Genomic DNA, 16005 nt, shown 5'->3' with positions numbered 1-16005 from the left:
CTGCCTACCTTGGCCTCTCAAAGTGTTGGGATTACAGGCATGAGCCACTGTGCCCAGCCCAGGGGAGTTCTCTAGAAATACTTTTGCCAGAAATAATAAGAAACTTGATTGGCAACAGAGTTGTGTCCAAGGCTGAGCAATGGGCTGCCGACGGGGGCCTGGTCCTGGGAAGATGGGCCACTGGGCATCTTCTGGCTTGGCCAGTGCTCAGCTCTGCTGTCTGAGCATACCACAGGGCCTGGACAGTGGTTTTTAAACCACCCATTTCTCTTTCCAGATTTTCTGCTCACCCAATTAATTTCGGGGTCAGAGAAGGATGAAGGGACACTGAAGATACCAATTTTCCCAATTAATAAGGACTCTGGGTGATCAAAAACATGACAGAACTCACGGAGAAAGGTTAGAACCGGAATAAAAATGTTCCAAATTGTTTCTTCAGTCATTTCTAGAGATTCAGAGAGACAATGCCAGAGAGATGTAGGCTGGGAAGCAATCATGGAATGCTATCTGCAAACTCAGCAATGTCCAGTGAGAAACAGAGCAGCAGTACAAATACAGATGGTTTAAAACCTGGTGCAAAATGGCCACCAGGGTATAACAAGGGCCATGAAAGCTGGAATCACCGATACAGGAAATTAGTCCCTCCCAGTCTCCCTGTTAATTCATGAATTCAAATTGATATTATAGATATTACAGATCTGATTCAGATCCTCTCATTTTCATAAGGTAGAATAAGTGGGAGATACACTCTATTAGTTTCTCTGCAAAGAAAGAAAAAATGGATTAACTCTCTGCTCCACTGGGACCCAGGTCTGACCCCAGAGAGTCATCCAGAGAGTACCAGGGACCATCTTCAGAAAACAAGAGGCATTTGATCCCCACATTTATTGAATGAAAGCACTGTTGCTTTTCCTGTCTGAATATATAAAAGTAAATACTCAAGCAGAAGGGAAACAGGATACTAGTGTCCTTATCATCATTAACAGCTTGGATCAAGAAGAGGCATTAAGCATACAGACTCACTCTGTGATGAAAGGCAGGAGAAAGAGGAGCATCAAAGAGATCTTGAGGGCGAAGGCAGCCCTTCCCCTCCCAACCACTTGCCCACCTCCTCTCACTGCAGCTTCTGTCTCAGGCCTTCTCCCAGCAGAGCTATAAATCCAGGCTCACTCCTCACTCTCCACACATCCACACCTGCTCTCCCTCCTCCAGGTGACCCCAGCCATGAGGACCCTCACCATCCTTGCTGCCATTCTCCTGGTGGCCCTGCAGGCCCAGGCTGAGTCACTCCAGGAAAGAGCTGATGAGGCTGCAACCCAGGAGCAGCCTGCGGAAGATAACCAGGACTTTGCTGTCTCCTTTGAAGAAAATGGACTCTCTACTCTTAAAGCCTCAGGTAGGAGACATCAATCTTGCAGATCTGCAAAATCTAGAACAACAGGATTGGAGACAGGCTCTGGTATCAAGTGTGGAAAAGTCTACCTCACTTGAGTGACTTTACTTAATCTTCCTGGACCTTGATTTTCTCATCTCTGAATTAATCAGTGAGAACCGAACACATCTAAAAGATTTTCTTTCTTCTAAGACTTTTAGTTTCAAGATATTTCTGTGAAATTTGTTACTTTTAAGATAGAAAGAGCTACACTGACTAGTTATTTGCAGGTCTGAATGGGTAGACTTGGTTATGGAGAGAATATTTTACTTTGTCCATTGGTAAAGCTTTTAGAACCTAGAGAGGAACCTATGGGTGTGTTTCAATGTAGGCTAATGGGCTTCATTAAATCTTTCTACAATACATACTTAGATCCAAACATCATATTGTGTCTCATACATATACACAATTATTATTTGTCAATTAAAATAAGTACATAAGTAAAATGTTTTTAAAAAAAAAAAAGGGGGGGGGGAGAGAGAGAATGAAGAATTTGAATTTGGGAGGTCTTCAAAGACTCCTTGAGCACCAAAGTATTTGGGTCCATGACATGAGCGTGCACAATGCAGCATCTCAGAAACGGATGCAGGTGCATAAGGGAGCCTTGTTAGGACATGCAGATCATACATGGAGGTCAAGATTAGGGGTATGGATTAAGCAGAATAAAGAGTAGGTAACCAGGGGGTTGAGAGGTATATTGTTTTACCAGGGAGCAGGTAATAAACATGTCCTGAATAGACTCAGATGGGGAAAGAACTATGATCTTGCATGACTAACACATAACTAGTACGATTTCTTGTCATTTATGACAAAGACATGAATTTTCTCCATCCTAACATGACTGATACAGTGTCTCTTATTTAGACTATCTCAGTTAGTCTGGCTCTGCCTGTCCTTTTCCCCACCTCCCTCGCTGTGCCTGATTCTCTCTTCTTTCCACAGGTTCTCAGGCAAGAATGATCTGCCTTTGCCGAATCGGCCGTTGTTCCTGGCGTGAGGCCCACTTCGGAAGTTGCACTAAAATGGGCCAATTCGCCAAAATCTGCTGTCGCCGAGCTTCCTAGATAAAACCAAAACAGTGCAAGATTCAATCCAAGGTCCTGAAAAAGAAAAAACACTTCACTCTGTGTACCTTGAGTCTTTCTAAATTTTTCTCTCCAAAATAAAGTTCAAGCATTCAACTTAGTGTGTTTGACCTTTTAAATTTTCTTTTCTTTTTCTTTTTTTCCCTTTTGCTTTTTTATATGGTGGATTGTACGGTTCCTTTGTATAGACAATTCTGATCCACATTAAGTTAACTGGTCTTTGCATTCCAATAATGTACTATTCGAGCATCATAGAGCAATAATGAAATAGCAAAAATGAATAAAATTGGGTTTGTTGCTGTTGTTCTTGTTTGAGACAGTGTCTCACTTAGCCACCTGAGCTGGAATACAATGGTGCAATCTCTGCTCACTGCAGCCTTAACCTCCTGTGCTCGAATGATCCTCCCACCTCAGCCTCTTGAGTAGCTGGGACTACAGGCATGTGCCACCACACCCTGCTAATGTTTTGTACTTTTTGGAGAGACAGGGTTTCACCATGTTGCCCAGATTGGTCTTGAACTCCTGAGCTTAAGTGATCTGTCCTCCTCAGCCTCCCATAGTGCTAGGATTTCATGCTGAGCCACCATGCCTGACAGGATTTAAGTGTTAATTGGAATAGTTTGAAACTTAAAGGTTCAGTGCATTCCTAATGATACTCAAACAATAGAAGTTTACAATGAGAGGCAAAAAGTGGTTGTTGGCTCAAAGGAAAGATAGATCTGATGTGCTATGTTCACTTGTCCTTTAATTTTGAAAAGTGGGAAAGCATTGCTAAACATAATTTTTGAAATTCTAAGCAGATGTGTTAAATACATATGCTATACATTAAGCTTTATTTCACTCTATTTTGGTAAGTGATATATAACTGTATCAACAAGACAGAATAAAATAAAGTTTAACAAGGAAAAAGTTAAAACTGTGCCAAAAACAGGAAAGACTGACGAGCATCAGTGATTCAATTAATAACCAGATGGAAGAAGAGCTCAGAAGCTGGTGACCATAGAGGATGAGGCCCAATAACCAACGAGACAAATGGTCCTTTACTGCACCCCAAAAGCTTAATTAGACCAATGTTTAATGAAGGAGTTGGTCTCAATTCTCCATCCCTTCAAGCATATGAATTCTACTCATTATAATAAAGCTATACTCATTTTAATAAAATGCTAGTGAGAAAATATATGTTAATATGTTTTTAATGATGCCAATGAACCAAGTCAATAATCCTAATGATAAGACAATTGGCCATACACTTACGGCTGTGCAAAAACTTAAGAACAACATATTTGTGAGAAAGGCAAGTTTCTAGAATTAAAATTTATATAAAAGACAGGGACTGAACAGTGCCATGATATGACAAAACAAAACACAAACAAACATCTTTATTACAACAACAACAACAAAAAGTCTCAACCTGATAATAAATAACAAGTAGCCTGACTTTGATTCATCTTAGACACATACAAAGCACTGTTTCCTGATCAAGGATCAGCTGTTTGACCCTAGACTTGCAACCTCATTTAGTAATCTGGGGTCTCAGAAGATCACGAAAATCATAGGAAGGAATAATAACAAAACAAATAAGAAAAGATATCAAATCCATGATATGGGCCCTTCTATATCACTTTTGGTATAATGAATGAATAAGCTTGGGATTGAAAGAAATCAGGCACTTTCCTCAGCCCCGGGCTCAACACAAAGCACATTCCTCAGCCCCGGGCTCAACACAAAGCACATTCCTCAGCTCGGGGCTTAACACAAACAGGCCCAGTACAAACACATCCCACCATATATCTCTCAATTTCCTGAGCCCAGTACAAACACATCCCACCATATATCTCTCAATTTCCTGAGCCCAGTATAAACACCACCTGGAAAAGTCCCCGATAAGGACACAGCCGTTTGTGGGTTTACTGAAAGCGCGGGAACCAATAGAAAACTGCTAAATGTATAACTTAAAATGTAAACCAATTGTAATGCTGTAACCAAAAGAATTCCCATGTTCCTCTGTAACTTTACGTATCTTATTTACATCGGGCTATAAAAAGCAAGCACTCGCATTGTTTGGGGCACTCTTGTATGCTGTAGAATGGAGGGACGAAGTTCGAATTTGCAGTAAAAGATCCTTGCCGCTTGGCTTTGACTCTGGACTCTGGTGGTCTTCTTTGGGGAACAAACGGTCTGGGTATAACAGGATCATCATTCAGGAATATGTTTATCTATTCTTGAAGGTGTTAGATGTGTCTAAAAACAACCAGGCATACTAAATGTATGACATCAATGTAGATGAAGGGAATTGAAATAATCACCTTTGTATCAGTATTTAATACTCAAGACCTGGTATAAATTTAGTGTAAATAGTGATGAGATTTTTCTCTGTGCACAAAAGCCCTTTCAATATTAAAGAACTTACCAAGCTAGTCCAGGCTGGTGCTGCCTTCCCTCATCTGATGGTCCTTAGTGAGAGCTCTCCACTATACTGGGAGATAGGTGGTCGGGGCTGGTTCTCTGCCTCAGCAGCCCTTCTGAGCAGGACTCTCTTCCACTCTTGCTGTCACACCTGGTCCTGGAACTGGAGGGCCAGCAAGAGAGCACGGTAGAGGAGGGAGAGCCTTCTCATGCACCACCCAGGAGGCGAGGCTTTCTGGCAGCAGGAACCAGACGGGTAGTGGAGAGACCTCAGATGCTGAATACAAGGACATCTTTTGGGAAGATAAAGTCACTCTACAAAGTCTGTGAACTTAGGCCAGGTTGGCCTATAGGTGAAAGGGAAGGATTTTCCAGGTCTCACCTGGTTGCCTAAAAGTCACCGTGATGCTCCTCTATTTAACTGCTTTACTCACAGCCAAAACTGACTGGTTGTTTGGTCTCTGCCCTTTCTTTTTGATGTGTTCTGCTTTTTGTTTTTTGGGTGTTTTGTTTTGTTTTGTTTTGGTTGAGATGCAATCTTCCTCTGTTGCCCAGGCTGGAGTGCAGTGGCACGATCTTGGTTCACCACAACCTCCACTTCCCAGGTTCAAGTGATTCTTCTGCCATACCCTCCCAAGTAGCTAGGATTACAGGCAAGTGCCAATGCGCCCAGTTCATTTTCATATTTTTATTAGAGATTGGGTTTCACTGTTATGCCCAGACTGTTTGTTCCCCAAAGAAGACCACCAGAGTCCAGAGTTAAAGCCAAGCGGCAAGGATCTTTACTACAAGTTCGAACCTGGTCCCTCCTTTACACAGTATACAAGAGGGCCCCGAACAATGCGAGCGTTTGCTTTTTATAGCCCGAAAGTTGCAGGGGAACAAAGAAATTCTTTTGGCTCCTGCGCTTTCAGTAACCTTGAACGGCTGTCTCCTTATCGGAGACTTTCCAGGTGGTGTTTGTACTGGGCTCAGGGAGTTTGAGAGATATATGGTGGTGGGATGGGAGGATGGGATGTGTTTGTGCTAGGCTCAGGGAGTTTTGAGCCCGGGGCTGAGGAATGTGCCCAGCTCCTTTCATCACCATATTGGCCAGGCTAGTGTCGAACTCCTAACCTTGAATGATGTCCCTTCTTCGGCCTCCTAAAGTGCTGGGATTACAGGCATGAGCCACTGTGCTGGGTCAATGGGTTCTGTTTTTATAAGAATCTTGAATAGTATCTCCTGTTCCTCATCAGCCTTTATGTAAACATCAGCTACAAAGTGGGGGTTTGTTAGAGGCTCTGCTGCTCCATTCAGAGCAGCTACAGTATAAACAACTCTAGGTTTTCCAGGCAGATCTCTTCAACGTCCCATTTTGCCTTGAAGCTAAGACTCTTGTCTTATATTAGCACAGTGATCGGGGATATGAATAACTTCCAAGGAGTAGGACTCCAAGGTCATGGGGAAGAATACCCTACTCTCTGCTCTGAGTAAAACTTACAGTAAGAAACAAAATAAATGTTTCCTCGGGCCCAAAGCTATTACATTGAGCATCAAGTCTCTGGTCAGGAGGAGAGCAGGTTATGCAAAAACCAAGATAAACAGAAGATGTTCTTCACCCTTCCTTCAGGCAATGGGAGGCTTTTTCTAACTGTTAATGGAAATTCTTGGCTCAGCATGGACCTAAACAAAAAGGCCTGATACAAGGCACGTCACTCTCATTTCAACTGTGTCCTGCATGTATCTCCTCGTGTTTCCATCCCACACATCCTCATTCTCATGTCCCAACCCCAGTCAGTCTAACTGCAGATCTTCCTGTTCTCTGCTGCAGAAAATTCAGGTGACCACATAAAACAAGCGTCTACCTAAACTGTGTGTCTTGGTCAGGGATCTCCAGAGAAACAGAACCAAAATAATGTGTATGTATAGAGAGATTGTTTTCAAGGAAATGCCTCATGTGACTAAGGAGCTAGCAAATCAAAAATCTCCAGGATGGGCCATCATACTGGAGGCTCGGGGAAGAGTCAAACTTGCAGTTCAAGTCTGGAGCCTGTCTGCTGGCAGAATTCACTCTTGCCCAGGGAAGGTCAACCTTTTCCCTTTTCAAGCCTTCAGCGGATTGGATGAGGACCACTGACATGAAACAAGACAATCTACTTCACGGAAAGTCCACCAACTTAAATCTTAATCACATCCAATAAGACACCCTTACATAAATACCCAGAATCATGTATGACCAAATATCTGGTCCACTGCAAACCAACCAACTTGACACATAAAATTAACCATCACACTGGTCCTTCAGTTTTACTAAGCAACCTTCTAAGTCTCTGTATTTCAGTCTTGTTCCAGTTCTTTAGAAGGACTTCAACAATATCTTAGTTCTATCATATTCTATATCATGTTTTTCATAGATTAAATGCTTGAAACTGTCTCTTTTTTTGTTTTTTTGTTTTTAACAAGACAGACTCTCACTCTGTTACCCAGGCTGGAGTACAGTGCTGTGATCTCAGCCAACTCCAACCTCTGCCTCTCAGGTTTAAGCGATTCTCATGCCTTGGCCTCCCAAGTAGCTGATACTACAGGCATATGCAACCATGCTCAGCTAATTTTTTATACTTGTAGCAGTAACAGGGTTTCACCATGTTGTCCAGGATGGTATCAAACTCCCAATCTCAGGTGATGCACTCACCTTGGCCTCCCAAATGCTGGGATTACAGGTTTGAGCCCCCACACCCAGCCTTGCTTCTGAAGCTTTTGATCCATCTTACATCTATGTGTAAAAGTAATCTGATAGTGGTTTTGCTTGTATTTATTTTGATAAACTTCTATAATTATGTAATTGGTATTACTATAATTTGAGTATATCCTCCAAAAGTTCATGTTGAAATGAATCCTCAATATAACACTATTAAAACGTGGGGTCTTTAAGAGCTGATGGGGTCTTGAGGGCTCTATGCCCCCAAATGGATTAACCTATTCATGAACTAACATGTTAGTAGATTGTCACAAGAGTGAGTCTGCTGTGAGTCTGTTGTAAAAGCCAGTTCCTCTCAGTGTGTCCAGACTCACCATGTGATGCCCTGTACCACTGAGGACTGCAGAGACTCCGTATCAGCAAGAAGGCCCTCACCAGATGCAGCCTCTAAACCTCAGACTTACCAGCCTTCAGAGTTGTAAGAAAAAAGTGTATTTTCTTTATAAGTTACCCAGTCTTAGGTATTCAGTGATGGAAACTATATATATATATATATATATATATGAATGACAGCTACCATCTTAGAATCAAGGAAATATGGCAATATTGGTTAATATCCATTCATTGCCGCCATTGTGTTAGGCATCACACCAATTCCTTTCCCTACTACACATGAGGTAGGAAAGAGACAATTATCTAGATTTGAGAGGTGAAGAAATGGACGCCTGGTACATGGAAACCCATCCTTTCATCTTCGGTACACCTGATGTTGCATAAGAAACAATAGTAAACAGAAAATGAAGACCTCCCCCAATGGACAAAGGAGCCAGTGACCAATCCTAAGAACATGGCAGTGTTCAATAATTCAAAACAGCAGTTTTTAGGAAACTCAGCAAACATTGTGATGACACAGAAAAGTAATTCAGAAATGTATCAGAAAAATTTAGCAAGGATATCAATATAGTTTTCTAAAAATCAAACAGAAATCCTGGAACTGAGAAATAAACTCCCTGGCAGAAAACTATCAGACTCTCAATAACAGAATTGATCAAGTAAAAAAAATTCAGTAAGCTCAATGCAGATTATTTGAAATACAAAGTAAGAGCAGAAAAAAAGGGAAAAAGAATGAAGAATATCAATTAAATATAGAAAGTACCTCCAAAGAGCAAATCTAAAAGTCATTGACCTTCCAAAGGGAGCTGAGAGAGGGCAAGGGCTACAAAACTTAAAGAAATAATAAGAAAGAAAACTTTCCAAATGTAGAGGAAGATATAAATATCTAGGTACAGGAAGGTCAAAGATCATCAAACAGATTCAACACAAAGAAGACTATCATAAGGCATGTAGTCATTAAACTCTCAAAGGACAAAGAGAGGATTCTAAAAGCAGCAAGAAGAAACAAGCAAATTACACGTAAAGGGGCTTCAATTCTTCTGGCTACAAACTTCTCAGTGGAAATCCTACAGACCAACAAGGAGAGGGATGATATGCTCAAAGTGCTGGGGGGTAGCTTGAGGAAAAAACTTCCCACCAAGAATACTGTACCCAGCAAAGCTATCTTTCATATACTGAGTAGAAATAAAATTGTGCCTGACAAACAAAAACTGAGGAAATTCATTACCAGACCTGTCTGTCTTAATACAAAATTAGAAAAGGAAATTCTTTAGTCTTTAAGAAAAGGATGCCAACATGCCATAAGAAAACATCTGAAGGTATAAAACTAATTGGTAAAAGTAAGTACACAGACAATTTTAGAATACTGTAATACTATCATTGTGGTATGTAGATCTCTCATATCTCTAGTATGAAGACTTAAAGGCAAATCTATCGAAAATAATGAAATAATTTGTTAAGAGATAGGCAATATAAAAAGACATACATTGAGACCAAAAAAAGTCTAAATGTTGACGTGGAGGGAGTTAAATTACAGAGTTTTTTAGGTTTTTCTCTCTTTGTTAGTTTCTTCTACTTTCTTGTGATCAAAGTTAAATTGTCATTTGTCCAAAATAACTTCTTATACACATTTAATAATCTCCATAGTAACCCCAGAGCAAAAGCCTATAATGCATACACTTCTTTTTTGTTTTTTGAGACAGAGTCTCACTCTGTCACGCAGGCGGGAGTGCAGCGGCATGATCTCAGCTCACTGCAAGCTCCACCTCCCACGTTCTGGCCATTCTCCTGCCTCAGGCTCCCAAGCAACTGGAACTACAGGTATCTGCCACCACCCCCGGCTAATTTTTTGTATTTTTAGTAGAGACGGGGTATCACCGTGTTAGCCAGCATAGTCTTGATCTCCTGAACTAGTGATCCACCAACCTTGTTCTCCCAATGTGGTGTGATTACAGGCGTGAGCCACCACGCCCAGCATGGAATATACTTTTTTAAAAGCAAAGAAGTAAAGCACTACCAGAGAAAATCATTTAACTGCTAAGGAAGAAAGTTATAAAAGAAGAAAGAAAAGGAAGAGATGAGTTACAAAACAACCAGAAAACAAGTAACAAAATGGCAATAGTAAGTTCTTACTTATCAATAATAACATTAAATATAAACTAAATTCTTCAATTTATAGACATACATTGGCTGAATGGATTGAAAATCAAGATCCAACTATATGCTCCCTACAAGAAAATTACTTCATCTATAAAGACACAGATAGATTGAAAGTGAAGGAATGAAAAAAAATACTCCATGCAAATGGAAACCAAAAGAGAGCAAATGTAGCCATATTTCTATCAGACAAAATAGAATTCGAGTCAAAAATTATAAAAAGAAGCAAACAAGATCATTACATAATGATATAGTGGTCAATTTAGCAAAAGGTTATAAAAATTTAAAGAGCTTTCAAATGCAAATATTAATGGATCTAAAGAGATAAGCTGCAATACAATAATAGTAGAAAACTCCAACAACTCACTTTCAGTAAAGAACTGATCATTTCAACAGAAAATTAACAAAACCAAACATCAGAGTTAAACTACACTCTAGCCCAAATGGACCTAACTGACATTGACAGAATATTTCATCCAACTGATGCAGACTATATCCTTCTCATCAGCACATGGAACATTCTCCAGAACAGATCATATGTTAGTCCACAAAACAACTCTCAACAAATTTTTGAGCCAAAACTGTATCAGGTATATCAAAATTATATCAAGTATTCTGACCACAGTGGAATACAATTTGTAATCAATGATAAGAGGAACTTTGGTAACTGTACAGACACATGGAATTAAACAACATGTTCCTGAATGACCAATGGGTCAATAAAAAAGTAAGAAGGAAATTTAAAGATTGCTTGAAACAAATGAAATTAGAAACAGAACATAACAAAATCTATATTCAAGCCATACCTACTCTTAGGTGGTCACTAGTAAAATGACACAAAGAGTTTGAGTGGGACAGAGACATTGCAGACTTCAAAGAAAGGGACAGAATTTCAAGTGGGTTTTCACCATTCTTGACCAAAACATCTCAAGGGCCAGACACTGCTGTGACCACCAACACCAACCGCAAATGCCCAGAGCCCAGGAGAAGGGAGCAGGTGTTTCCCACGTCCACCCCATGAGATTCTGAGGAGGTCTCAGCCCCAGAATGAGGCTCTGTCTGTCTGAAGAGGCGGTTCAGGTGTCCAGGCACCTCACTGAAACACTGCACAGCTGGGGAACCCAACACAGATTCCAGGGAGGACACAGGCATTCTGACAGACAAATGATCCCACCCTTCCCCTTGTTTAGATGGTGAAGGAAACACACAGAACTTCAGATTGTGAAGGCCAGGAGCCTCCCTTGGTTTCTAGTAACCGCCCCTACTTCAGAGTCCTGAGGTCCCTGAACTAACGTTCCATATTGTTCCAAATTGTGGGCTGGGTCACGCTGACTCCACCCAGAGGGCATCTGCATTTCACCCAGAAGTACACCTGGCTCATTTCCCAGACCTGGGGTCTCTCCTAAAATTTCACTTTGTCACTGACATCTTTCCTGATTTCTCAATTTTAAATTGCAGCAACTTTCCTGAGCAATCTCCATCCCACTTGTTCTCTTTATTTTTAACCGTAGAATTGTAACGGTCTCAAATTCTGTATATTCACTTACTCTCTGTAAAATTTCCCTCCCTACTCTAGAACGGAAGTTGCATGTTTTGCTCATTACTGGCGCACAGTGTTCAGATGACTGCCTAGCACATAGTAAGAGATCAATAAATTAATTATGATAAAATTAATTATATTCAATATCACATAATGACATAAAATTAGATGATTATTACCAAACTGCATAGGAAAAATGAAAACTACAGCAGCAATGCAGTCCACATATCAAATTCCTCTGACAGCATGGGGGGGAAAAAGCCAGTTAAAAACATTGAAGGCTGAAATATAGAAAAAATATCCTTGGAAAAATGTGGCTTCATGAAGCAATAGGAGTTTAGAAGAAAGAAATAGACTATTTTGGTTTTGAGTGCAGGAAAAGACTTCATGGTGAAACACAGAGGTATTTAAAATGTGAGTAGATTAAAAGAAGGGGTAGAGTACAATGTTCGGCGGAGAGAATAATATCAGGGCAAGAAATATGCAAGGTCAGGTCGACCTTCACTGAATTTAGAGGAATGGATGTTGCCAGAGAGAAGGATGGAGTAGAATTGAGGCTAATGTGCTGAGAAGCATCCATCAATCCAAGGGAAAGGGTCAGACGAGGATGGAGCATCCCTGCTACTCTGTGTGGATGAAGGCACACTGGGAGCACGACATGTGACTTCTGCTACTGCAGTCTAGGGTGAGCAATGACAGCTGCAAACTCTAGGGACAGAGAATTCAGGGAGAGGTGTGAGAGTCTCCAAACAACCAGGGCCACTTGCTCGGCCTCAAGTAACACCCAGAACTGTTCACTGGGACGCACAAACACTCTACGTTCACTGATGATATACAAGAGATTTTCTACCCTGAACCACTCGTGTGGCAGAACAATCAATAACGAATAAGTCAGATGCCTCATCCCTATAAATGTAATTACCCAAGAGGGCAGCAGCCCTGTCTCTGTGGGAGGATGGGAGCCTTACTCCAACAAGCACAAATGAGCAAACACTGATGGTCCAATCACACTAGCCAACTTCCCTCCTAACGACCTCCAGAACCATCCTGCTAGCTCCCCCCAAGGCTTAAATTCTCCTGCCTTTGGTTTGAGGTAAGTTGAGTCCAAGGGCTCTTCCTATTACAGTATTTTGACTCGTATTGCAACAGTCTTCAATAAACGTTTCCTTGACATTTCTTGGAAGTCTTGCTGAAATTTTTCTTTTACAAGAAAACTATAGAGTTGTTTTTTCTGTATCTCTGTTTGTTCTGAACTCTGCTTACAAACAAAACCAGAAGGTAAGAGATGAGAAAAGTACTCGTTTCCTTTTCTGAAGTTCTGTATTTCTTCCTTTGCCACTAAAAGCTGAATAACTCATAAAAATAAAAACTAAGGGACAGAGTTCCTCTAATATTTCCTGGCAGATCACCCTCCCAACCTCTCAGTGCTTTGTCCTCCTGGATGACAGTGAGAGTGATCCTCCTTCCTCTTTGCCCCAGCCCTCCACCCATGGCCACCCACTGACTCCTGCTGCCACCTGGAATTCCTCCATTTCTGAACATCAACTATGAAGGTCCCCATCCCTGACTCACCTGCTGTCCTTCCAGCCTCTCTCCTTCCCTGCTGATCAACATCAACAAGGCTCTTCTCCCCCGGGGCTGTGCATGGGAATCCCAAGCTGCCTCTGGGACAGCTATCATCTGCTATCATCTGCTCTCATCTCCTGTCCTTGTACACAGCACCGTCTTTGCCTCTCAGGTTCTCTGAGTTTGGTATTTTTGATGTTTTTCAGACATCTTAGTGGGGTCTTGAATTCAAACGTCAAACCATGACAAGCTGAGTTAACATTTTGACTCCTATATCTTGGAATTGAGGGGGAATTCTGACTTCAGGAAATACTTGATTTAAGGACTCAAAGCATGAGTCACATTGTTGTCTTCCCATTTATTTCTCTTGATCTTACTTTGGGCTCTCTCCGCAGGTGACAGCCATGTGAATCATGGTCATCTCTCTGTGACCTTCGTAGCTGATCTCCTGGAGAAAATCCCTACTTCCTTCCCATTGTTCCAGCCAACGCCCAAGTCCCATGGCCGACTCTGACTCTGTCACTGAGGTTGGAGGTTGGCACCACACCTGGGTCCCATACTGCCCCTGCTCCCCAAGGAAGAATTTAAACTAAGAACAGTTGACAGGGGATCGGTGAGTCACTGGAAAAAGTCCACAATCCCGTTCCCCCACCATGATGGTCTCTCGGTCACACTTTGAAAATAAACTGAGAAGATCCATCAATATTTTAGAGAAGCAAAAGTTGACATGCAAAAAGTGCTCCAGTCCAACTTCTCTCCATGACAAGGAGAACTTCTCTCCCTGTTCACCTGCTGCTTTGTAAAAAGCCACCACAAAATTTAGAGGATTGAAACAGTATGATAAGGTCTTCACTCAGGCATTTGCAATTGGGGCCTGGCTCCCTCCAGGGGCATCAGAGAAGAGGTTCTGCTGGGATCTGGAGACCTCAGGGCTGAGACACTCCTGCACAGGGGCAGGCAGTGCTGGCTTAGCTGGGAGCTCCGGAAAGACTGAGAGAAGGGACTGTGTGACGTGCTGGGGTCGGATCATGCTGGCTCATGAGAGAAGAGTTTTTGTGAAATAATTGTTAAATCATCCATAGCTGGGAGAATTTTAAGAACAGAGATTTTAAAACACTGCAAATCAGAGTTTTTCCCCCAAGAAAACAGGTTGTTTTGCATTCTCTAGCCAGTCCTTGTAGGTGGGCTTAGTTCCTCTCCCTGTACAACGTTCAGGCTTCCTCCAAGCATGATGCCTGGGCTCCAAAGTCACAAGCGCTCTTAGTGTGTCTGGGCTGCTAGCAAAATAATGCCATAAACCAAGCTGCTTATAAAAACAGAAACATTTTTCTCACGGACTGATACGTCCAAATCAACGTGCCAGGAGATTTGGTGTCATGAGAACTGCCTTTCTGATTCACAGACGGCACCTTCTCACTGTATTCTCACCTAGTGAACCCTCTCACTAGAGAGGGAGCTCTCTGGGGCATCTTCTGTAAGGGCGTTAGTGCTACTTACAAAGCCTGTGCCCTCCTGACCTTCTTACCTCCCAAAAGCTCCCACCTCTTACACTATCAGCTAATGATTTAAGATTTTAATGTATGATTTTCAGGAGGACAAAAACATTCAGGTTATAGCACCATCCACTAGAGAGGAAGTGAAAGATACCAGTTCATCAGGCCCGATCCCAGAAAAAGAGCATGGCACTAAGTCAGGTGCATTCAGTTGGTCAAGATGTTACCCAGTCTCGATTGGACAGGAGACAAGTCACCTCCTTTTCTGTGTGAGGAGAGTCAATGATTTAGGGACACATTTTAAACAGCACAAGGGAGTTATTCCCTCACAGTTTTTTGGAAACTTGCTGCAGACGCCAACAGCAGACACATAGACGGCTTGTGAGAAGTGACTGGGACAGGTGGACAAAGGGCAGGGTCTCGGAGCTCCTGCCTGTCCCAGCTGGATCTGCAGGCCTGGGAGTCGCTGTGTGGCACAGGCAGCACCAGGACCCTCCCTTCAGGACGGTGGACAAAGGGCTGAGGGGAGGGACAGGGCAGTGCTCTCTGAGCAGCTGGGAAGTGGAGGGTCCTCAGAGTTCACCCCCACGCAGCCTCCGCCCTGTCCCATGATAACACACACGCTATGTTCCATGACTGCCCTTCCCTACCAGGTCAAAACCATGTTCCAGGGCCCTGCCCAAGGTCCACACACTCTGTGTCTGCTGGAGCCACCAGATAGCCTCAGCTGTGTGAAAATATCCTTGCTGCTCCTAGAGGCCTCTCTCCTCTCACACCCACACCTGCACCCCCACCCACAGCTTCCCCAGAATATTTACTCCAGCCTGATGGTGTCAACGCTCTTATGGAGAGTCAGCTCCAACCTAGTGCAGGCTCACTTCGATATTCTCTGGAAATTCAAATGCATGTGTATGAGAGAACAGTTCCAACCATGTCTACACTGGAAGTCTACACTTGTAGAAATTCGTAGAAAAATCTCTTGGGGTGGGGGTCATGGAGGGTCACAACCTCAGAACATAGTGCCCCAACCCAAGGGGCTGTCAAGAAAAACCACAGCCTCAGCAGAACCAGGGGACTCCAAGGAATCCCACCTTGATGGTGAGGTCACCACTAAACCAGCCTCTCCTTACTGCTACAGGGTAGGGACCTCGCCACCCCTATCTTTCTGCTTTGGCCTTTGAAAGCACTGAGATTGCCTTTGTGAGCATCCTGCCAGCTCATTGGCCCGTTTATTAATCAGATTAATTTTTTTT

At 42.4% G+C, this 16005-nt stretch overlaps 1 protein-coding gene across 1 annotated transcript; it reads left to right on the top strand.

Annotated features, from left to right (window-relative positions):
• The first annotated feature begins 1182 nt into the window (after positions 1 to 1182).
• LOC574382 (alpha-defensin 5 precursor) lies at positions 1183 to 2613 on the top strand. Its single transcript, NM_001032957.2, is given in 2 exon segments — positions 1183 to 1396; positions 2375 to 2613. Coding segments are annotated over 2 exon segments (294 nt in total). The 5' UTR covers positions 1183 to 1224; the 3' UTR covers positions 2497 to 2613.
• Positions 2614 to 16005: the final 13392 nt, after the last annotated feature.

The sequence above is a fragment of the Macaca mulatta genome, chromosome 8 (genome assembly GCF_049350105.2).
Source record: "Macaca mulatta isolate MMU2019108-1 chromosome 8, T2T-MMU8v2.0, whole genome shotgun sequence".
NCBI classification, from domain to species: domain Eukaryota; kingdom Metazoa; phylum Chordata; class Mammalia; order Primates; family Cercopithecidae; genus Macaca; species Macaca mulatta.
Note: the sequence above shows the minus strand (reverse complement) of the source record. Positions and strands in the feature narration are given on the sequence as shown.